This window comes from Hyperolius riggenbachi, chromosome 3 (genome assembly GCF_040937935.1).
Source record: "Hyperolius riggenbachi isolate aHypRig1 chromosome 3, aHypRig1.pri, whole genome shotgun sequence".
NCBI lineage: Eukaryota > Metazoa > Chordata > Amphibia > Anura > Hyperoliidae > Hyperolius > Hyperolius riggenbachi.
The window spans coordinates 139,282,592-139,306,522 of record NC_090648.1 but is presented as its reverse complement, the minus strand read 5'-3'; the positions used below and the strand labels follow the sequence as shown (position 1 = coordinate 139,306,522).

The 23,931-nt window shown below is 45.1% G+C and overlaps 1 protein-coding gene across 1 annotated transcript in view; it reads right to left on the bottom strand.

Moving 5' to 3' along the window:
• The window catches only part of CTDSPL2 (CTD small phosphatase like 2), a 76,348-nt gene that overhangs the window by 7,663 nt on the left and 44,754 nt on the right, over positions 1-23,931 (bottom strand). The window contains exons 4-11 of the mRNA XM_068274982.1: positions 16,604-16,753; positions 11,932-12,147; positions 8,401-8,479; positions 6,938-7,049; positions 6,771-6,857; positions 2,751-2,813; positions 1,448-1,527; positions 1,234-1,360 (exon numbers count right to left, since the gene is read on the bottom strand). Of these exons, the coding sequence (XP_068131083.1) occupies positions 1,234-1,360; positions 1,448-1,527; positions 2,751-2,813; positions 6,771-6,857; positions 6,938-7,049; positions 8,401-8,479; positions 11,932-12,147; positions 16,604-16,753 (914 nt within the window). The remainder of the gene's footprint in view (positions 1-1,233; positions 1,361-1,447; positions 1,528-2,750; positions 2,814-6,770; positions 6,858-6,937; positions 7,050-8,400; positions 8,480-11,931; positions 12,148-16,603; positions 16,754-23,931) is intronic.

Sequence of the window (23,931 nt, the reverse complement as noted above, 5' to 3'; positions counted from 1 at the left end):
GGGGCAGAAACGCCACAGAACTCAGCAAAAATGCTGCAGGACCAGCGTTTGTGTTCGGGGGAAAAAACAAACCGCTCTGGTGTGCACTACATGTGTGCACTAGCAATACATAAGCCAAGCGGTTTTCAGCCCACAAGAGTTTTAAAAAACGCTCAGAGCCGCTCTTGGTGTGCACCAGCCCTTAATAAAGTAAAGGTGGCAGTTAGGAAGTAAGCTTTACCGCACGCAGCTTCCTAAGGAACACTCAGCAGATGTCTAGCTGGCAAGTTTAAACAGGCTTTATTATGCAATCTGTGTTATGCATTTTGTACTGTTACACACATGTAATTCGTACCTTCAAAAACTGAAAAGCAATTTTAGACTTTAAGCGTATCCGAGGCAGTGTAAGGGGGCAGATGGGACACAGAGGCACGTTTCCTGCTCCATGATATGCCTCTGCCTTTTTTTTTTTTTTTTTAACAATATGAAACCTGCGTGGAGAAGGAGTAGCAAGAGGATATGCTACCTGATCCAGCTAGCCCTCTGCCCCCCCTCCCCCAGATCAGGTAGGGTTTTATACTTTATGTTATTTTATCGCCCCAGGTTCTCTTTAAAAAGAACTTGTAACAAAAAAAGTTCCCCTGGGGCTTACGTACCTCGGGAGGGGGAAGCCTCAGGGTCCCAATGAAGCCTCTCTCTCCGCTGTAGCTGCAGGCAGTCCAGAGCTGGCTCCCCCGAAGTGTCCCAGAACCCTCCCTCGACAAGCCTGACAAGCGTTGATAATGTCGATTTATTTACGGTCCCTGGCTCCAGCAGGGGCGCTATTGTGGCTCTCCACACAGAGATAGGCGAAAATAGCTGATCTCTGTCAGGTCCGCTCTATTGCGCAGGAGACTAACACCTGCGCGGTAGAGTGGGCCGACAGCGATCGGCTATTTACGCCTATCCCCGAGCGAAGAGCTGATACTGTGCTGGAACCGGGAAGGTAAATCTTTACATCCTCGTTGTTCGGCGAGCTTTATCGCCACCACCGTGGGACAGAGGAGGACAGGGGAAGCCTCAATAGGATCCGGAGGCTTCCCCCACCCGAGAGAGTCCCCCGAGGGGAGGTTTTTTTTCGTTACAGGTTTTCTTTAATATTTATACCTGGGGAGGCAAAGTTGTCATCCAAGTTTAGGCATTTTAATACACAAAGTACATTGAAATAATATCTCCCAGTGTTAGTCAGTAACACAGAAGGCAAGTATGTCTCACCTGGTATGCAAAGGCTTGTGGTGAGTTATCAATGATGATTGTTTTAGAAAGATCCCTTCCAAGGATGTTCAGATCTTTTATGTAATTTCCTTGGACACAGACGCAGTGCTCCCGAAACAGTCTGTGTCTGAAAACAGAGGAAGGAGAATGTAATGAGAAACAGAAAGCCCACCAATATAAACCTCCCTCTCCTTCACAGCAGTATCATGGATACCTGACTAGCCGCTTCTTGGGATCCAAAATATTCAGCAATTTGTCTGCATAGACTTTCTTTGATGCCGTAAAAAGGATTATCTGCAAAATAAAGGGAGAAATTATAGACTAAGGAGCATTCTCGTCTCCAAAACTTGATCAATATTACGACATGCATGTTTGTGAACTGGTAAACCTTCCAGGCTTCTCTTAGTGGTGGTCTTCATAAATACAGTCCAGATAGTTAGCAATAACTTCTCTGAATATTCACACAGCAGCCTCATACATTACATAAACACTCCCCATTATTAAAAGATTACACTGGTTATAGTCCATACTGAAAAGGAACAAAGAATAGTACTGATGTTTACAGTAGGACCTTTGTGCCCCAAATGGCCCCACTGGGGGCACATCTGGGTACCTAGCTGAGGGATCCCAGTACAAGTACCCAGATGTGCCCCCGGTGCAGGTAGCATAGAGTAGACTGCCAAGTATAGGTAGCAAGAAGGACCCCTAATATAGGTAGATAGATTAGCCCAACCATGTATAGGTAGCCAGATTAGCCCCCCAAAAAAGGTCACTAGATTAGCAGGGCTGTGGAGTCATAGTCATTTTGGGTACATGGAGTTGGAGGTTTCATAAACTGAGGAGTCAGATGTTTTTTTTGTACCAAATGCACAGTCCTGGCGAGTTTTAGACCAAGGAGTCGTAATCCAAGCAATTTTGGAGTACCTGGAGGAGTCGGATGCTTTTTGTACCGACTCCACAGCCCTGCAGTTAAACCCTTCATATAGAACTAGACAGATTACCTGTCTCCCGATGTATAGGCATGGAAGATTAGCTCCCCAAATATAGGTAGCCAGAATACCCATAAATTGGAAGGCAGATTAGCCCCCCAAATATATGTAGCCAGTTTAGTGCCCCCCATGTATAGAAAGGCAGATTAGCCCCAAAACATAGGTAGACAGATTTCCCCCCCCCCAATGTATAGGTAAGAAGTTTAGCTTCCCCCCAATATAGGTGGCCAGATTATCCCCCATAGATAAAACCTTAATTAGTATCGAAAAATATAGGTAGACCATCCCCCATGTACGCCGGGTAGCTGGAAGGAAGAGACATACCTCTCCAGCATGTCTCCCTTGCTGCTCTGCCTCCCCTGTATGTAGTCCCATAGTAAATTACTATGGGACTATAGCCGCAGAAGTACACACTATTTGGAGTCTGGTTGCCATTATCTGTAGTCTCATAGTAATTACTTCGAGACCACAAATGCGGGAAGAAGAGAAAGCAACCTAACCATTTCAGAGATATGCATAATATCTTACCTCGTAAATCTGAGACATCCGCTCTAAGAACTCACGAAAGAAAGGTCGTAATCGCACATAAACCTAGAGAAAGAAATGGGAGAGCTGAAAAGTATGGTTCTCAACATAATGTGATGTCCAATAATACATACAAGCAGAGTTCTCCCCAGAGCCTATTAGCCGGGCGGAGCGCCCACCTGGATCTCTGTTCCCGCCCGGCTGATTTGATTAGCCTCGAAGTCTAAAGCAGAGACACTTTCCTCTGCACGTAGTTTTGAATCAAGCAGCGCTGAATGCAGAAACACATCTCCGCCCTCCTCCTCAGCCCCTTCCTATCAGCAGCGAGGTGGGGCAGGGGAAGCTCCTAGCACAGATGAGTCAGATCTCTGGAACTTGGCTGGAGCCGACCATAGAATAAAAAGGTACGGTGTTGTGTCTGATTACGCTGCCTGTGGATTTGCGCTGCCCCGCATGCGCAGTAGGAGACTGTGCGGCCACATTTCCTATTGAATGATGCTGCTGTTGGTAAAATACTAAATATCTCCGCTCCCACACCTCTTACACACCCCAAATTTTCAGGGTAGGGATGGAACCCCCAGAATGACCTCTATGCCAAATTGCAGCCCCCGAGACCCGCTGGTTCCCGAGATAGGTTTCTGTAATCTATCACCTGAACCAGCGGGGCTCAGGGGCTGCAATTTGGCATAGAGGTCGTTCGGGGGATCCTCTCCCTACCCTGAAAATTTGAGGAGTGTATGATGTGCGGAAGCAGAGATATTTATTATTTTACCATCAGCAGCATAATTAACTTCACACTGAGCATGCGTGCTACTCAGTGTGGAAGGGAGCTTCCGGGCAGCGCAATCAGACATTACAACGGCTCTATTGCTTTTCCTTTTGGCGAGTCACCTCTCTCCCAGCAGTGGACAGAAGCTTTCCTCCTCATTATCTGTGCAGCAGGTACAAAGCCCCTTCCCAGGTCCTTCCATTCTCCAATGTCCTGAATACACAGATAAGTGTGGCTCATTAACATATCAAGATGCTGGTCATTCAGGTGTGATGAGAGAGATAATTAGTGGTTTACAAGGCTGTAATATGAACCTGGTGCAGCATTCACTCTGCCTCCTGTGTCCCTGCACTTCATGCCAGACTGACATCTTTTGTGTCAGTGATTGTTAAATCACTGTGATATCCAGCTTTCAGGATGGGCAAATATGAATGGCAAAAAGTTCAGTTTAGTATTAATAACACATTTAGGCTGTCTTATCTCAGCAGTTATAGTAATTTAGGTGGAAAAAAGCCATAAGTCCATTAAGTTCAGCCAGAATACGTGTATGCTGTCATATCACTGCTTTGAACTAGCATGGTTTTTGCAAAGTCTTCTGTGGAGTTCTCACCACTCTGTTGCTTGCCTGTGTGATAAGCTTTAAAGAGAACCTGTAACAAAAAAAAAAAAAAAAAAACACCCCTGTAGCTGCAGGCAGCCCAGCGCTGGCTCCCCCGAATTGTCCCGGAATCCTCCCTCAACAAGCCTGACAAGCGTTGATTTACCTTTCCTGGTTCCAGTGGGGCCGCTGTGGTGGCTCTCCGCACGAAGATAGGCGAAAATAGCCAATCTCTGTCGGGTCCGCTCTACTGAGCAGGCATAGAAGACTTGCGCCTGCACAGTAGAGCTGCCCGACAGCAATCGGCTATTTCCGCCCATCTCCGAACGGAGAGCCGATACTGCGCCTGCGCTGGAGCCAGGAAGATAAATATTTACATCCCCGCTGTTCGGAGAGCTTTATTGCCACCGCCGTGGGACACAGGAGGATGGGGGAAGCCTCAATAGGATCTGGAGGCTTCCCCCACCCAAGGCGAGTACACCCCAGGGAAGGTTTTTTTCGTTACAGGTTTTCTTTAAGTCAGCACTCCTCTGCTTCTAGTGTATGTCCGGCAGCAGGAGTCACAATACATTGCATGCAGGGAGTGTTAAATGGCAGGTCATAAATGTGATGATGAGAGAGAGTACAGCAAGATGGCGCCGGGTGAGGACGCCACGGCCACAGGGCTCCGGTCTTTTCTTCTCCCCTTCCCCTAACACCCCCTCTGGCGACCTCCCGACCACCTCCACTCACCTGGGGATGATGCAGGGGCCACGATGGTGCCTCGCAGGCTGCTGGAGGATCGGGAGGTAGCGTGCTGAGGGGTGAGGATTGCATGCCCGGGGAATCAATCACTGCTGCCAGGGGAGCCGGGACGCCGCTCTGGAGCCAGGGGACGCTGCACGCACCACGCAGCGCCGCACCACGCCGCCTCCACGCTGCATAACTTCCGCCTCTCCTGCTGGGGACCACACGGAGAGGGGCAGCGGCGGCTCCACACTGCCCTCGGTCGCTCTTGATTGTCGGGGGCTGCCGCCTGGGAAGAAGCCACCACGTGCTCCCGCCGCCACCAATAGCCGACCAGGGCCGCCGCCGGAGACCTCTCCCAGAGACCTCCCCATCACCGGAGTCTGCAGCCCAGGACTGCTGGGGTTGACGGTCCCCCTCCACCACGGGTCGCCCAGGGGCCTAGGGACCAGCAAGGGCACATGGGACACCCGCCACGTGTAGAGGAGGCCTGACTGCAGCGGCTCCCCCAGTCACCAGGAGAACGACCACGACCAGGCTGCCACCATGTTGATGGAGGGCCTGTTGCTGCTCCTCGCAGCCACAGTGAAGGTATGCTGCCCCTGGCCTGTCCGCCTCTGCTGCCTAGCCAGGGTGCCCCCTTCCCGGCCCTATGTCCACCAATGCGGCCCAGCTGAGGTGCCCCCCGGCCTCATGCCCACCACTGCTGCCCAGCCTGGGTGGCCCCGGGCCCCACGTCCACCACTGCTGTCCACCACTGCTGCCCAGCAAAGGGCCCCACTGTGTCCGCACCCTCATCAACCAGCCGTGCGGACCCTGAAATTAGGAGCGATTCTCCTCGAGCAACCTGGCCCAAGTGATCCCTGCTGGCCGCCTCCATCATGATCCCCCCCCAGCATCCTCTCTGCTTTTCGCGGACAATCGGTAGCACCTGTCTAATTGGGAGCGCGTCGCTGTGTAGCGTCCAGTGCCGAAAATGGCAGCGCTCATATCAGCTCTCAGGCTGTTCCTCCAGTCCCACTCTTTTTCTGTTCCCGCTATCAGTGTATGTCTTGCTATGCTATGTTTGTATTACGTCAATTGTACGTGTATGCTGTAATGCTCTGTTTGTATTATGTTAACTGTACGTGTATGCTGTAATGCTCTGTTTTTGCTTTGATTTTGTTTATACGTATGTTCCATGCTTGATTGTATATGACGCTTTGCTTGAATGTACGCACAAACTGTAATGTTGTCCTATGTATGGTTGTCCCACGTCTACGTATGTGCCATGCTTAACCGTGCTATTTTCTTGTTTTTCACCAACGACCCTGTATGCGCCAAAACCAATTCCGGGTACAATCCACCGTTGTACTTGGCGAAATAAATTCTGATTCTGATGTGGCTATGGCACTAAGGGCCCCTTCACACTAAGATACTTTCCTGGGAATTTACAGAGCTTTGCTGAATGCCAGCGAACAGAGAAGCGCTATGACAAAGTTTCTCTCAGGAAGCATTCACACTATAATTGTGATGTATGTAAATCACAAATGCACTGCATACAGCATTTCGGGATCATTTGCAATGCAATTTTTGTTTCTTGAACAAGTTATCTCGCTCCCCCCCCACCAGCACCCAGCATTCTGCCGACCTCTCCCCACCCAGCGTGATGCACTCCCACCCCACCCAGTGTGACCCTCCCTCTCCGTTCAGTGTTTCCTTACTTTCTCACCCAGCAGCACCCAGCGTGACCTTACTTCCCCACCCGGCTACTTTTTCATGCCACCCGGCTGGAAAATATTTCTGGGGAGAACACTGCCTACAAGTCATGAAACTTATGGGCAAAATCGCAGCTTGAGAAGAGTCAAAGACAAAACATGATATATTTTCCACTAATGGAAATTCCTATAAGAAAATCCTCTTGTGGAGCCTAGGTAGAGACAAAACCTACCTGGTAAATGACATCTTGGAACAGCACAGGGAACGTAAGAGCAGCATCTTCCAGTTCATTTAAACTGCAATGTACCAACGTCTCATCCTGAAACAAACCAGTTCAAATCAATAACTAAAAAACAAAATCTGGAACCAACTGACAAAACGCACAGGAAGAGGACATACCAAGTCTAGGACAAGTGAGAATTCTGGGGTACTCCTGGTTTTAAGGGGAAGAGCTGGTTTCCTGTTTAGCTGCTCTTCTGTTAACGGCGGGACATGTTTTATGAAGTAGTATCTGAAGAAGAGAAAAAATTGAACCGTTTGTATATTTACAAGAAATGATTAGCAAACATAAAACAACCAACAACATTGGCTCCTTAATCATGAAGTGGGCAAAATAGCCATAGCTATGAGATACTAGCTGCCCATCCAAGCAGTGATCTCACCAACGCAAGAGCAAATCAGACACAGACTGGTCACAACAAACAAATTCTGACCAGAATACATCAAAATCTTTAGACGCAGGATAAGAAGATACACTTAAAACTAACCGCTGGTTAAAAATTGTGCAGATAATATAGGATTTTAAAGTGTACCCAAGGCGTTTTCCATTGTATAGAATTGGACACAGAGGCAAGATCCCTACTTAAGAACATGTCTCTATCGCAAACGCGCCACTGTCTCCCCCAAGAGCTTTATCGAATGAAAATTCATATGTATGACTTGGTGGTTTATGTTAGAATAACCCAATACATCGATGGGCGAGTGGACATATTTAGGTGCAAATAGAAAATACGGTAGCTAAATAAATCAATCTTAAAAATTCAATACAAATATTGTACTTTTTGGACTAGAAGACTCACTTTTTCTACCCCAAAAGTGCTGGAAAAAAAAGTCACTGTGGTCTTATAGTCCAAATGCAGGGAGTTCCTGATTTGTGAACGCCCTGCCAATACCAACCTCCAACCCGCCACAATGTCGGGGACCCCTGTACTGTGCCCATGCAAAGGGGCATAGAGGAGGACACAATGGGGGCATAGAGGAGGACACAATGGGGGCATAGAGGAGGACACAATGGGGGCATTATCCACAAAACGCCCCTTCACCATGGATGCACCAGGTTTAGTATATATATTTTTTTCCCTTGTTTTTTGTCCTCTAAACCTAGGTGCATCTTATGGTCAGGAGCGCCTTATCGTACAAAAGTACGGTAACTCATTTTATTTCACCATTCTTTTTAAGTTTATTTTTAGACTGATTTGAGTTTCTTTGGGGCAATTCAATATATTTTTTATGTTCTTGTATTGAAAGGACATGTCAATAGCATATCCAACTCTGTCTGTCTCTATGTTAGGCAGACTGCAGAACAATTCTGAAATCAGCTGATCTAGTACATGAGACATCAGATACTACATGAAACATTTGCTTCCATTAACAGAGAAATACAAATCAAAATAGCAGTAGTCTGTGACAGTCCATTGGCTACCTAACTTCTTGCAGCTGCCAAACTATAGGCTGAAGGAAGAAATGCTAAAAAAAAAAAAAACTTCTGGTAAGAGAAACGTCTTATCGCTTAAGCTGGCAGTGTCATGTATGTAAAAACAACCCGTCTTCAGTACCAGAGAATATTAAAGAGAACTACTCACGGATCAAATACTTCCCAGTCCTCTTCATAGGCTGCTTCAGCATGTGCAGAGGAGTAACCACTGTCTGGAGATACTGGAGCTTAATAAAAGGAACATAAAAGTAAATGAAAAGTCTGGAGAAAAGTGTATATACATATCTGATTGCACAAAGACCAGGGAGAAATGGCTATAATGGTTTACCAAACAGTGTTGTCCAGTTATAAGCGGCTTTGCTTTTTCATACAGAGGGGAAAAAATGCTACATGCCTCTTGCAGTTGTGTGTAACTCAAAATATTGAAGCCTAAAGGGCAATATTACATCTTAAAGGGAACCTAAACTGAGAAAGATATGGATTTTTCCTTTAAAAATAATACCAGTTGCCTGTCAGTCCTGCTGATCCTGTGTCTCTAATACTTTTTGCCACAGCCCCTCAACAAGCATGCAGATTAGGTGCTCTGACTGAAACTCCGACTGGATTAGCTGCATGCTTGTTTCAGATGTTTGATTCAGCCACTACTGCAGCCAAAGAGATCAGCAGAACTGACAAGCAACTGGTATTGTTTAAAAGGAAACATCCATATCCCTCTCAATTAAGGTTCTCTTTAACACAAACACTGGTGCACCTTTTTGCAGCTCCTAGTTAGCAGGTCAGTGATAGGGAGGGGGTCATTGAGATGGTAATCTGCATGCAGTGCCCCGTTGGTCATGCAACCTACGATTATGTGCAACCGCACCCGCTCTCCTGTCTATGGCGGAATCTTTGCAGCTTCTGCTAGATTTGGTACTGCAGACAGGCGTAAGTATATGCACCTTATTGGCTGACAGGCTGTCTGCCATTTAAATGTGTCTGCAAAGTGCTGTCTAGGAGTGAGCATTTGCTTCTCTTGTGTTTGGTAATATTACATCTTGCCAAGTGGCTTTTTTTAAAAGGGTATGGTGATAGCGCAAATCAGTTAATTTTTGTCAAGATCACGCCATATGCAGCTATGGAAACTGAAGCTATAGCAGCGCATAGTAATTAGGACAGCAGCGTTCCACTATAGAGACGCTGAACTCTGGCTTCCACAATTAGCGATGGCAATTTGTTATTGGAGTATGGCTACTATGTAGCTGGCACCTGAGTTAACAACATGTAGACAGTGGATAACGGATATAGGCCTCGATTCACCATTGTCTTTGCAATAACTTTTTCCAGTTCATTAAATTTCCCGAATTCGAAGTTTATCGACTTTTAGTTGTATTCATTAAGGCTTTTCCACATCCGGTGTGACTATCGATAATGCGGTCACCATTCGGTAACGTGTCGATATTTCCATTTTTACAGAGGTAATTTAACACAAGGCCATAAGATTCCCATGGAATTGTGGGTAAAAAGGCAGTCCTTTGAACACCACATAGCAACATTCTGAATAGGGCTTAACACCTGGACCAGGATTCTGGAAGTGGCTTGGGACAATCCCCACAACTTCGCCAGCTACGGCTTGAAAAAATGTAGTGCGGCTAGCAATTTAGTTTAGTTACAAGATGATTCAAGAGAAATGCAGATGTCCTGGTATAGCAAATAAATCCATTCTCTTGCAAATTGATATGGTTCTAGACCTTATTCTTGCCCTTCTGCACATTTGAATCACTCTCAGCTGTTACCTAACCACTTCTAATGGCTCCATCTTCTCTGTCAGCAATGATCTGACAGGAATAACACCAGAGCAGTGAAGGCGATAACTAATCCTAAATGTAACACTAAACCACGCCCACTTTCATTTTCATGAATTGCACTTTCCTCTGTTTTATTGCATGCGTACCGAACGATTACCGAATGCTCGCTAACAGCTGTAAATAACTTTGATGAATCCTGAAATCAACTTATCGAGGTTCGGTATTTTACTGAGCTGTCGGTAATTGTCTTGATAAGTCTTGAGGAATCAAGGCCATAGTTGGGGGGAAAAGTTTAGTGTTAGGTGTAGGTGGGAGGAGTTTGCATTAGGTGTAGGTAGTGGAGAAGTAATGTGAGAGTTAGATTGAGGTAAGGGATAGATTATCAGTAAAGTTACCGATATTCTACTATTGCGTATCTCATGCCTATTTTTACATGTAGCCCTTTTAAAATCTTAACAGTGCCCTTCATATCCTTCACTGGTGATCAGGCCCAACGCATGTATTTTAGTTCTAGCTGATGATCAAACATAGTCCAGTGAAAGCTTTTCTCGTATTGAAACAGTTAAGGTACACATAGACAGGATATGTTGGTTAGCTTAAAAAACAAAACAAACAAAAAAACACAAGAGATATGAAGGCGGACATATTTTTTCCTTTTAAGCAATTCCAGTTGCTTGGAAGCCCTGCTGATCTATTTGGCTGCAGTAGTGTCTGAATGACACTAGAAACAAGCATGCAGCTAATCTTGTTCAGGATTGACAGCTAAAAGTATTAGAGGATCAGCAGGACAGCCATGCAACTGGTATTACTTAAAAGGAAATAAATATGGCAGCCTCCATATCCCTCACGTTACAGTTCTTGAACAGACATCCGCCTGATCAACAATAGTTGATGAAATTCTGGAAGGAGCTCAGAGTGTTTTCTCAAGCAAAGGCTTTTATCATTCCTCTCATTGGTTACAGCTGGTTGGCTATTGGTCTGCTTTATAGTATGCTTATCATAAGAGAGAAATGCAGAGAGCGCCCACTGCTGGCCACTTCCTAGTACATTACTACTCCTTCCCTGTAGTATTGACCCTGTAGCTGTAACGCCTGGTAAACACTGCAATTTCCTGTCAGATAGATGGGTCGAATGGATTATACCTGACATGTCCAATATGATTTCCGATCGTTTCTGATTGATTTTCTGATCACTTCTATACAAAAATCAGTTTGAACCTGTCGGAAATAAACAATTCGACCTGTCTCACAGGAAATTGCTTGGTGTGTACTAGGCGTAAGATTTTCGCCTGGAAGAATTACGTAGATAAAGACTCCACACCCTCAGATTTGTTCTAGACGGCTGTTACACCAAAACTATCCACAATAAATTAATAAATTACCTTACATTAGGTCAGCAGTGATGCCCCCATGTTTCTCTCTTTAAAATGTGCATCTTAAAGGGAGTCTGAAGCGAACCAAACAAAAAAAAACAACACAGATACTTACCTATGGAGAGGGAAGGCTCTGGGTCCTCTACAGCCTTCCCGTTTCTCTCATTGCAGCGCTAGCTCCCTTTTTAAATCTCCTGCCACGGGAGTTCAATTGCTCCTGAAGACGGGCGGCTCTGTACTGCGCATGCGTGAGAAAGTGTTCTCGCACAGGCACAGAACGGAGCGGCCCATCTTTGGGAGCATTCTGGCTTCTGAAGCCTCCTTCAGCGACAGAGACCCATCGGTCGGAGACTGCTAATGGGGGAGCCAGTGCTGGAACGAGGGGACCAGGAAGACTCTACAGGAGCCTTCCCTCTCAATAGGGATCTCTTTTTTTCCTTTACTTCAGACTCACTTTAAGCAGCTATCAAGACCTTTTCACCCCCCCTTCCCGTGCATTAATGCGATGTACAGAAGCACACACCTGTTAGTGTTGGGATGTCCCGCTCGGGGGTGTCCTCTCCCGATTCAAGCCAGCTGCTGGCTGCTGTTCGGACAGGTGTCCCCTGACTGTTGTAGGATGCTCCATTTGTGGAGGTTGTGGTGCTGGTGCTAATCTCATCCACCTGCTCCATTTCCAGCTGTTTCACTATCTCTTCCGCCTCCACCGCCTGTCCTGGAGAGTCTGATCCAGATGTGCCTACAGCACAAGACAGTAAACATGTATCTCCAGTCACAGACAATAGCCCAGCTCTGCCTTCCATGTGGCCAGGCTGACATCCAATAGCCTATTACTAGAACAAATCGTTTCCAGTCTATCCGGGAATTTGGTTCCACAAATTGCTGTACCCCATTCTAGTCCTATATGTTCCACAATAGAATTTATATAGCCACACAGAGCAACGAAGCTCTCAATTCACTTCCGGGTCTCGTCTTGTCTAAACGATTCTCATCTGTGTCTGATAAATACTAATGCCTTGTACACATCGCTGTCTTGGCCGCAAATCTAACGGTCGCACAGCTGACCCCCGATCTCTCATAGTGACCCATCCTGCCAGAAGCAGCTTGCTTTGTGCCACACCCTGTCGTCCCTCCTCCCCTCTTTACTGATGGTGCACACTGTTCAACTAAAGCCAAGCAGCATTTCTGTACAGCATTCATATCCCGTAATGCCACCTTAATGACTAAGTAACAATCAAAGTCTAGATAAATCCATCACCTGTATGGGACATTGTGTAGCTACTGTGCTTGTTACTGTAAACATTTCTTGCACAGGTCTTCCTGATTACAGCATATCTAGGGTATTCCAATGCCACTGTTCACATCATATGTCATTATGGATGGTACATTCTGAAAAACGTGGCAATGGAGAATGTAGTATGCGTTTTTAAAACTACCATTCGATGTAGTAAATAGGCTATGAAGACAAGTACAAAAACACATTGCATTTGCAATTTTGTGAAGGTTCCATAAAGCTCGTAGTGTAAACAAGACTAACACTTAACATGGAACTAACATTGCAAATACTCTCTCCACTTGAAAAACAAAAATTTTCTTTCTTAACCACTTTTTCCTCTGCTACAGTATATTTACATCATCTGTGGCACCCTCCAAGCCACCATGATGTAGATATACTGAGTTGCTTGCTGCCCTGCTGTGCACAATCGGGTGCGCTTCAGAGCGCACCCCCCGGCACTGTCAGCTGCATTCCTCCTTCATCTCTTCCCCTCCATGCCAGATCGATAGAAAAAAATGCCCCTCCAAGGATAATATCTCACCTTACCTGGTTCCTGCGATCATCTTTCAGCCCCAGCTTCCATTCACCACACTGCACTCAGCCCTGTGATGCCGAATATCTGGGTCCCGGCTTGATGATGTAATCAAGCTGGGACCCGGGTGTTCGGTATCACAGGGCTGAGTGCAGCGCGGTGAATGGAAGCTGGGGTTGAAGGATGTTCCCAGGAACCAGGCAAGGTGAGATATTCTGCTTGCAGGGGCATATTTTTTTGTATCGATCTGGCCACGGAAGGGGCAGAGTAGTAAGGGGGGGCACATCTGGCTACCCATAACGGAGGGTGGGGGTAGAGTTCCGAAAGGGGGGGTCGAAATGTATTTTGGGGCCCATCAGGGTAATGTGAGGTGGGGAATTAATAATGGGGGGCACATCTGATGGTCCTGGGGCCATAACTAACACTGTGGGCACATTTGGCTATAATGGGGAGGGGGTCATCTGGTTATACTGGGGGGCTGATACTGGGGACACGCCTGGCTATCTATCCTTGGGAGATGCAATACTAGTGGCATGTTTGTTATCTACTGTAGCATTTTTTATTTTTTACTAGAAATGGTGAAGCCTTAAGATTAATGCAATTTTTCATTTTCCGCCTCTTTTTCGCATTAAAATGCATAGAATTTTTTTCTCGGGTCAAAATACCCCCCTATGAAAGTCTAGTATGTCCTGAAAACAATGATACCTAGATCATTTAGGTGTCGTGAGTAGGAATAACGTTATGGCTGTTTAAATAGGGAGATGGCTAAAGCGTCAAAACTGCTCTGGTCCATAAGGGGGAAAGAAGGTCTGGATGCTAAGTGGTTAAAACAGAAAGTATTTGCAATAAGTCAGTTTAGAGTGAGTTCTGAGATTTCTCCCACTGCATCACTCCTGAAATATGCAAATTGTCCATTGTTGCCCTTGTGAGCTAAACACACCTCCAGATCCGCTGGAATGCAATGATGTGTCAGCTTTTTATTATTACAGAGCCACACTAATCCAACATGCATACAGACTGTTTCGGATAAATTGATCCTCATCAGTGCATGGCATAGAGTAATGTGGCTCTATGGGGTAGGACCTGAAACTCCCATAGTTACAGACTACCCAAGCTAGGTCTTGGTGAACCAGAACTTATTGGCGTGTTTAAGGAGCTACAATGGACCAAAAAGCCCTCTTACTAAAATGCTATGGATATCAAAAATGTGCTTCCTTAAAACAGAAAGCATTTGCAGTAATTCAGGTTGGAGTGAGCTCTGAGATTTCTCCCAGTGCATCACTGCTGAATATATGCAATTACCCATTTTGGGTAACATTGTGGGTAATTTGCATATATTCAGCAGCGATGCACTGGGAGACATCTCAGAGCTTGCTCCAACCTGAATTATTGCAAATACTTTGTTTTAAGAAAACACATTTTTGTTTTGCATAGCATTTTAGTAAGAGGGCTTTTTGGACCATTGTAGCCTCTTACACACACCAATGAGTTCTGGTTTACCATGAATTTGCTGGGTAGTCTGTAACTCCACTTACCATGAAGCCACTTGTAAAATACTTTTACTCACAGTATAAAGTTCATGCAAATCTGTTTCTCTATACATATGTTAGCTTACTCGTTTTTGTTGATTAAGGAGTTAAAGTGAACCAGAGACTAAGCACCCTCATGTATTTTACCATATACGGTATATATCAGTGGGGACATTAGAGAAAACACCTACCCTGCTCTCTGTTTCATTCTTCACTGCTCAGCCTGCTTCTAATCTGCCGATAAAATCCCTGACTGAGCATTCAGTCTGACTCTGCTCAGAAATTATAGCGAAGTCTGTCTTGTCTGATGTCTTTTCAAGCCCAAGCCTGCCCCCTTCTGGCTCTGCTATAATGACTCCGCTATAATGATTCCTGAATGCTCAGTCGGGATTTTATCAGGGCAGATTAGAAGCAGGCTGAGCAGTGAAGGATGAAGTAGAGAGCGGGGTAGGTGTTTTCTCTAATGTTCCCACTGATATTATATATGGTAAAAAACATGAGGGCTTGAGGGTGCTTCGTCTCTAGTTCACTTTAAGTTCGCTATGCACACAAAACAAAACAAACAAAAAAAAGGCTATTCTGCTTGGGCCAACGGAGATTATCAAGCTCATTAAAATGACAACTATTGGGGAAAAATTACATTTAAAATACATAAAAATGTACATTACTCCCAGAGTAAATGCAGTATACATAAAACTTATTTTCCTATGCTGCTGTCACTAACAGTAGGTAGTAAAAATCTGACAGGTTTTGGATTAGCCCATCCCCTCATGGGGGATTCTCAGGGTTTATTTTCAAAAGCACCTCCTGAACTGGATTTGCTCATTCCAACTGTCAAAATATTTTGCAAAAAAGTAGGTAGGCTGGCACACATTTAAATACATTACATCTTTTCCAGGGAGAGGTTTTGTAAAGAATAAATCCAATACTGAGACTCTTCCCCAAGGAGATTGACTAGTTCAAAATGTATCAGATCTGACAGTTTATTACCTACTGTTAGGCCCGGTTCACATATGCGTTTTTTTTCCAGGGCCGGCCATATGGATAAGGGAAAGTGGACCGTTTTTGCAGCCAGTGTGCTGTAAAACGTCCGTTTTCCATAGGATCCTATTCTGCTGCGAAACCTTACGTTTTCGTTCCACTGAGTGAAACTGTCTGGAAAATTGGGTCCTGCTTCATTTGTTTGTCCTTTAAGCCATTGCATTTAAATGGGTGAAACTACCAAGTCTGGGTGCAACTAGGGACAATATGTGGTGGTAAACCAACCTAGAGACTTATTGAATCAAGGCCAAAGAACCAGATGGAGAGGAAGCAGGCTTGTTTATGAAACGGTTATAGATCAGGGTGCATCAGGGCTAGGGAGCTAGAAACACACCAGGCCACATGGCAGCTGGTCTGCAAACACTTTAGACCTGATGCAGTCTATGGCCAACATTTACAGTGTAGAACAGCAAAGACCTGACATGATCCGAGCATTATTTAAGTTATCTGCTATTTGGTGTCTCTTAACTGGGTCATAACATACAATAGTGAGGATTGCTAAAAGGCTCTTGAAATAGTCAAGTGAATACAGCTTCAGTGAAAATTTGCAAAAAAATCCACTTTAGTAAAAAGGATCACTCTGCGGATGCAATGGACTGTAAATTACATGACCGCCATTTCACTAACTTCTCTTAATACTCACTATGATCTGGTATGATCCAGGTTAAATTGTCATCTAACAGCAAGTCTTCCCTGAACCATTCCAAGCCCAGTCCGATGGACCAGCTGAATTCTCCGTTATTCAGTCTTGGATGACCTCTTATATTACAACACAAAACACAATGCATTTTTCTCTGATTATCTACCAGGCACACACCATTTTTATTTGCTGGTGAGAAAAAGTTGAAGACGGGAGAGAAAATGGTCCCCAGCAGGGTGGTCCTGGGTGGGCTTCCTGCTCCAGATAAGTCTTCCAGCTTCCCATTCTGCTTCACATGTGGAGGCGTTACCTCATAGCCTGCTGCATCTACAACATGGGAGAATAAGACATGGAAAGTCAGTGCTCAGCCAGTTCCACACAGTGCAAAGAAACCACGCAAGACTATTCCTGAGCAGTGGTATAGTAACAACAGGTCAAAGAAAGATGAGAATTATTCATCAGCTAATCTGAAAAACTATTCTTATGCCTCTATCGAATGATCTCAAGCAGACTGATTTACCTCACAGATGCCACAGATGTCCTGGCACCTTTGACTTCGCCCTTCATGAACAGACAAACCCCTGCCGAACCACATCACAAGTGTGCTAGCTGTCCCTTCTCTCTTACTTCCCTTGCCTGTTATAGGTAGCCAGAAGTACCCTCGACATTAAGTAGCTAGAGGTGCCCCCAAATATTAGGGAGTTCAGTTTTAATAGCTAGAGGTGCCCCTGACTGGAGGGAGATCTCGTCAGTGCAATGCAGAGAGCAGGGTGAGTAATCTCTCATTTACACTCTGCTCAGGACTCTATAGGCTAGGAGGGAGGTGCTCGGAGAGTGAGCTGCCTTTCCATCATTGGGCGCCTTAGGCACATGCCTACAGTGCCTTAGGGTAAATCCGGTCCTGATCTCAAGTCTTTCCCCATTTCAGGTGTTTATCTTGCACTATGTTGAGTAAACAGGGCATTTTATTGCTGCTACAGGCAAAACTGCAGGCAAGAAGAGAGCGAGAGAGAATGTGCATGTACCCACTATCCATTATTAGTCAGTCGATGCGTGTCTGCAGAGGGGATTGCAATAAGCTCCACCCACCCATGATACGAAAAGCTTCATTGCCAGGGACCAGTAAGCAGACAGCTGAAGATAAACAGCAGAAAGGAGTAGTGTCAGGGCTGCAAGCAGATGGGGGTCCAGATGCAGCCACTGCTGATAGCTTGCAGGCAAAACTTTTGATTTTTCTATTGCAAAAATACATTTTTTAAATAGAATTTTAACAGTTTTTTTTATTATTGCATTTTGTTATAATTTAAGTAGGCCTCAGTTATTTGGACCGAGTTAGTCAAAAAGGCTTGGAGTGCAGATCGGCCCTTTAAGGGGATTTTCTCTGAGAGAGAAAATCTGCAGTTCTGTCAGCAGAACTAGAACATACCAAGAAGCTGTTCTAGTACAAGGCCGCAGGTCTCCCTGACCTGCGCATGTACCGCCACTAGAACAATAAACATCAGCCATGTTATGTAAATATCCACATTCCTGCATATAGGTCAGAAGCCTCATTGATTATTAATCAAGTAGGTGTGTATGATGACACCACGAGTGGGTCCACCAATAGTCTGATCTAGGGGGTGGCGAAGATGATGTCATATTTAACTCTTTCCTAGTCAGTATTAAAGGCTGAGGGAGCTATGGGAGCTCATTCTGCTCTTTACTTTCGCAATAGCTCACAAGGCTGACTGGGACCTCTAAGTATGTGCTTCCTTTCTGTAATCTGATATAATGTATGCTGTACATAGGTAGTCTAGATGTAACATAGAGTAGATACAAGAAGACCTGAGTACCTTCAGCAGGAAGGTACTCACGCAGCTGTAACGCAACATGGAAGTCTGCTTTGCCAGGAGATGATAAACTGTATCTATCTGTATTTCTGTTACTTGAATAAATAACGTAAACATTGAAGAAGCCTGAGGAAGTCTATCTCCTACTTGCTGTGTGGAGAGTCAAGTGATCTCACAGTCTGTGAGACGTAACTGTAAGAAGTTACTGGTGTCGAAGCAAGGTGATATAGAAGCAGGTTCTAACATTTCTATAAAACGCAATTATAAAAATGTGCTTAAACGAGGCCTTTAAAAGCTAGAATAGACACTTATTAAAGCAGAACAATAGATATGTTAGCCTTGTGCGTTATGCTGGGGATACACGGTACGTTTCTGTACAGTGTATCGACCAGCTGATAATATTTAGCTGGCCCGATCATGCCGCTCGACCCGCGCAATTCCCTCCGGCGGACAATGGCAGGGAATCAAGCGGTTGATAAGGACAGTCGGCTGGGACGAGCGGGAATCGATCCGCGCGGACGAGCAGGGGCGTGGCTCGGGTCGACCCAGCGGCTAATCGAGGTGTGTATCCCCAGCATAACCCACCACTGTTCTCTCCTATAAAAGAAAGCTTCACTACAAATGAAAATTTAATTGGTGCAACTTTACTTCTGATCACTAGAGGGGGAACTTCCACAACAGAGATTTACCCATATCTAATTTCTTGTCATTTTGAGGAGAACTGAAAACTGCACCAACAAGCTTAGCTGAGCGGTAGTTTTTAATCCCTGAGGTTTGCAAATTAAATGGAACTGTAGTAAACAGCCATATCAATACAAACCCACTTCTATTAGAATACAGTGGTTTGCAAAAGTCTTCGGCCCCCGTGAAGTTTTCCACATTTTGTCATATTACTGCTACAAACATGAATCAATTTTATTGGAATTCCATGTGAAAGACCAATACAAAGTGGTGTACAGGTGAGAAGTGGAACGAAAATCATACATGATTCCAAACATTAAAAAAAAAAAGAATAATAACTGCAAAGTGGGGTGTGCGTAATTATTCAGCCCCCTGAGTCAATACTTTGTAGAACCACCTTTTGCTGCAATTACAGCTGCCTGTCTTTTAGGGTAGGTCTCTACCAACTTTGCACATCTAGAGAGTGAAATCCTTGCCCATTCTTCTTTGCAAAACAGCTCCAGCTCAGTCAGATTAGATGGACAGCGTTTGTGAACAGCAGTTTTCAGATCTTGCCACGGATTCTCGATTGAATTTAGATCTGGACTTTGACTGGGCCATTCTAACACATCGATGTTTTGTTTTAAACCATTTTATTGTTGCCCTGGCTTTATGTTTAGGGTCATTGTCCTGCTGGAAGGTGAACCTCTGCCCCAGACGAGAGTCTTTTGCAGACTCCAAGAGGTTTTCTTCCAAGATTGCCCTGTATTTGGCTCCATCCATCTTCCCATCAACTTTGACCAGCTTCCCTGTCCTTGCTGAAGAGAAGCACCCCTAGAGCATGCTGCTGCCACCATCATATTTGACAGTGGGGATGGTGTGCTCAGAGTGATGTGCAGTGTTAGTTTTCCGGCACACCTAGCGTTTTGCATTTTGGCCAAAAAGTTCAATTTTGGTCTCATCTGACCAAAAGCACCTTCTTCCATATGTTTGCTGTCCCCCCCCCCCCCCCCCCCTTGTGGCAAACTGCAAACGGGACTTCTTATGCTTTTCTGTTAACAATGGCTTTCTTCTTGCCACTCCTCCTTAAAGGCCAACTTTGTGCAGTGCACGACTAATAGCCGTCCTATGGACAGATTCCCCTGCCTGAGCTGTAGATCTCTGCAGCTCGTCCAGAGTCACCATGGGCCTCTTGACTGCATTTCTGATCAGCACTCTCCTTGATCGGCCTGTGAGTTTAGGTGGACGGCCTTGTCTTGATAGGTTTACAGTTGTGCCATACTCCTTCCATTTCTGAATGATCGCTTGAACAGTGCGCCATAGGATGTTCAAGGCTTTGGAAATCTTTTTGTAGCCTAAGCCTGCTTTAAATTTCTCAATAACTTTATCCCTGACCTGTCTGGTGTGTTGTTTGGACTTAATGGTGTTGTTGCTCCCAATATTCTCTTAGACAACCTCTGAGGCCGTCACAGAGCAGCTGTATTTGTACTGACATTAGATTACACACAGGTGCCCTCTATTTAGTCATTAGCACTCATCAGGCAATGTCTATGGGCAACTGACTGCACTCAGACCAAAAGGCGCTGAATAATTATGCACACCCCACTTTGCAATTATTTATTTGTAAAAAATATGTTTGGAATCATATAGGATTTCGGTTCCACTTCTCATGTGTACACCACTTTGTATTGGTCTTTCACGTGGAATTCCAATAAAATTGATTCATTTTTGTGGCAGTAATATGACAAAATGTGGAAAACTTCAAGGGGGCTGAATACTTTTGCAAACCACTGTATGTTTCCTGTAGTTTAAGCTAGAAGTTTTGAATGAGGTGTGGTTTACAGGGACAACAAAGGATAATTTTCACACTTCAGCAGTAATGCATTGTAGGAGACATCATATGCTCACTCCAACCTGAATTATTGCAAATACCTTCTGTTTTAAGAAGGAAAACCTTTGCATAACATTACGTAAGAGGGCTTTTTGGTCATTTGTAGCGCCTTATACAAGTCAATCAGTTCTAGTTCACCATAAGCTTGCTGGGTAGCCTTCTTCAGACTCTAATCCTGTATGTTCTTTTAAAGAGGAACTCCAGTGAAAAAATAAATGATAAAGTGCTTAATTTGTACAATAATTATGTATAAATGACTTCGTGTTTGCACATTGTAAAATCTTTCCTCTCCCTAATTTACATTATGAAATTTATCATATGGTGACATTTTTACTGCTGACAGGTGATGTTAGTGGAAGGAGATGCTGCTTGCTTTTTTGGCAGTTGGAAACAGCTGTTACTTTCCACAATGCAACAAGGCGGGAAGGGTTTCACCACAATGTCAGCCATACAGAGCCCCCGATGCTCTATTTGAGAAAAGGAAAATATTTCTCATGGGAAAGGGTATCCACTACTGATTGGGATGAAGTTTAATTCTTGGTTACAGTTTCTCTTTAAGTTAGCCAATAAATGCCATCATCCTGATTCAAAATGTCTTGCCTTTACTGATGGCTAACACGGTACAATACGCTACTGCTACTATTATGAAGAAAAAATACGTACAATTGCTCAACAATGTGTATCAAACCTCCCAGGTGCTAGCACTGGTAATAATAAACCACCCCAAAATACAGAACACCAACACCAGTTTAGCTGCACTCATAAGAGAGAACCATTTATTGCACAAAAATATGCTTCACTGTTTGAAAAATTTGAGCAAAAAACCCCCAATAAATATAGGGTATAAATTGCATAAATCTAAAAATGACAAGATCAAATTGGGGCCCCAATACATCTGACAGAGAAAAACCACTCACATCGCCACTCACTCATAAATATGCAGGGATGGGAATTCCAGAGATGCAATAAATTATGCAGTGATTAGTATCACCAATTCATCATGATTAGCTAATCAAAAAAAGGGCTTTCTTCTGAAGTAAAGTGCACTTTTAGATAGAAAAAAAACTGCATATGCAAAAAATAGTTCCTATCAAGGAAATCCTATGTATGAATCAAGCAATCTTCTGTTATACCCATATAGTCCATGTGAGATGGTTAGCAGCCTCTCTGCATCAAAAACAATGTAGTACTGAGGCAATGTCCCAATAAGGTTTACTTGTCATAATAATGATAAAAAAGCAGCATACGACCTGGTAGATGAAAAAATCACTTAAGGCAGCCATACACTGGTCGATGTGCCACCAGATCGACCAGCTGACAGATCCCTATCTGATCGAATCTGATCAGAGAGGGATCGTATGGCTGCCTTACTGCAAACAGATTGTGAATCGATTTCAGCCTGAAACCGATCACAATCTGTTCAGCTGCTCCTGCCGCCTGTCCCCCCCCCCCCCCCGCGCATACATTACCTGATGCGGGCTCCGGGGCGCCTTCTCCTCTTCTTCTCAGCGCTGCACCCGCTCCTTCCCGGCGCTTCCTGTGTCACTCCGTGACCAGGAAGTTCAAATAGAGCGCCCTCTATTTGAACTTCCTGGGTCACTGCAGTGACCCAGGAAGCGCCGGGATGGAGCGGGTGCAGCGCTGAGAAGATGCGGAGAAGACGCCTGGGAGCCCGCATCAGGTAATGTATTTTTCGTCGGATCGGCCGCCGCTAGCGACGCGCACTTTACCCGCGGGCGATCGAGGGTAATTTCCCGCACGGCGCGATCGACGGACCGATCCGATTTCGGGAGGAAATCGGATCGGCGGCGGCGTTTACCGCGTACGATTGGCAGCAGATTCGATCCCAGGATCGAATCTGCTGTCGAAACGGGCGAGAATCGGGCCAGTGTATGGCCACCTTTAAGGGCAGCTTAACCACGTGCCGATCAGCATGATTGCAAACTGTATGTGTGATTATCAGTCCTTGCCACACAATTCCTTATCCAGTTAGCTGATAGCGGTGATATCCCTTCCAGACAGTTCACATAGAAGGTAGCTGGACTGCAATGTGCATTCCCCTCAGCACTTCATATAAGTATGCAGGCTACTGCCTATTTCCACTTATCTGTATACTGTGCTCTGCTGCCATAGGATGTAGTAAGCAGGGGATAAATCCACCAAATCATGATGAATTGGTGATACTTATCACTGCATAATTTATTGCATCTCTGGAATTCCCATCCCTGCATATTTATGAGTGAGTGGCGATGTGAGTGGTTTTTCTCTGTCAGATGTATTGGGGCCCCAATTTGATCTTGTCATTTTTAGATTTATGCAATTTATACCCTATATTTATTGGGGTTTTTTTGCTCAAATTTTTCAAACAGTGAAGCATATTTTTGTGCAATAAATGGTTCTCTCTTATGAGTGCAGCTAAACTGGTGTTGGTGTTCTGTATTTTGGACTGCTACTATTATGTAGTGGTAAAGTAAGTCTGAAGTAAAAAAACAAAGCAAAAACAAAAACGAACAGGTCCAATAGAACCTTCCCAGGACCCCACGTTCCAGCACTGACTCCCCCGTTATGCTGGCCATACTTGGAGTTTCTAGTCCTTATCAATCGAGCCTCTGATGGCTCGATTGATAATATCAGACAGGTCCAATGACCTGCCGGATAGATTCCCCGTTTGATCAGGATGAGCGGGAATCGATGCACGCGGACGAGTGGGGATGCACCGGCATCGAGCCAGCGGCTCGATCCGGCGCATAATTGGATAAGTGTATGCCCAGCATTAGTCTCAGACCAATGGGTTGGAGACTGCACTCTGCTGCTGCGAGAGGCTTCAGAAGTCTTTGGGAGCCGGAGTCCTCCCGAAGACGAGCCGCGCCGTACTGTGCTTGCATGAGCACGCTCTCTCGTGCACTCACGCTACAGGAGGCTTCCGAAGTCTCCCTCAGCAGTAGACCAGCCACCTATAAGCAAGAGCTTTAATCCCTAAAAGAAAACCTGAATAAAAAAAATAAAAATAAAACACAAACCTTCCCTGGGGGGGTACTTACCTCAGGAGTGCATCCTAACGAGGCTTTCCCCATCCTCAGTTGCCCTGCTGGGACCCCCCGAATTGCGGCTAGGTAAATATTTAC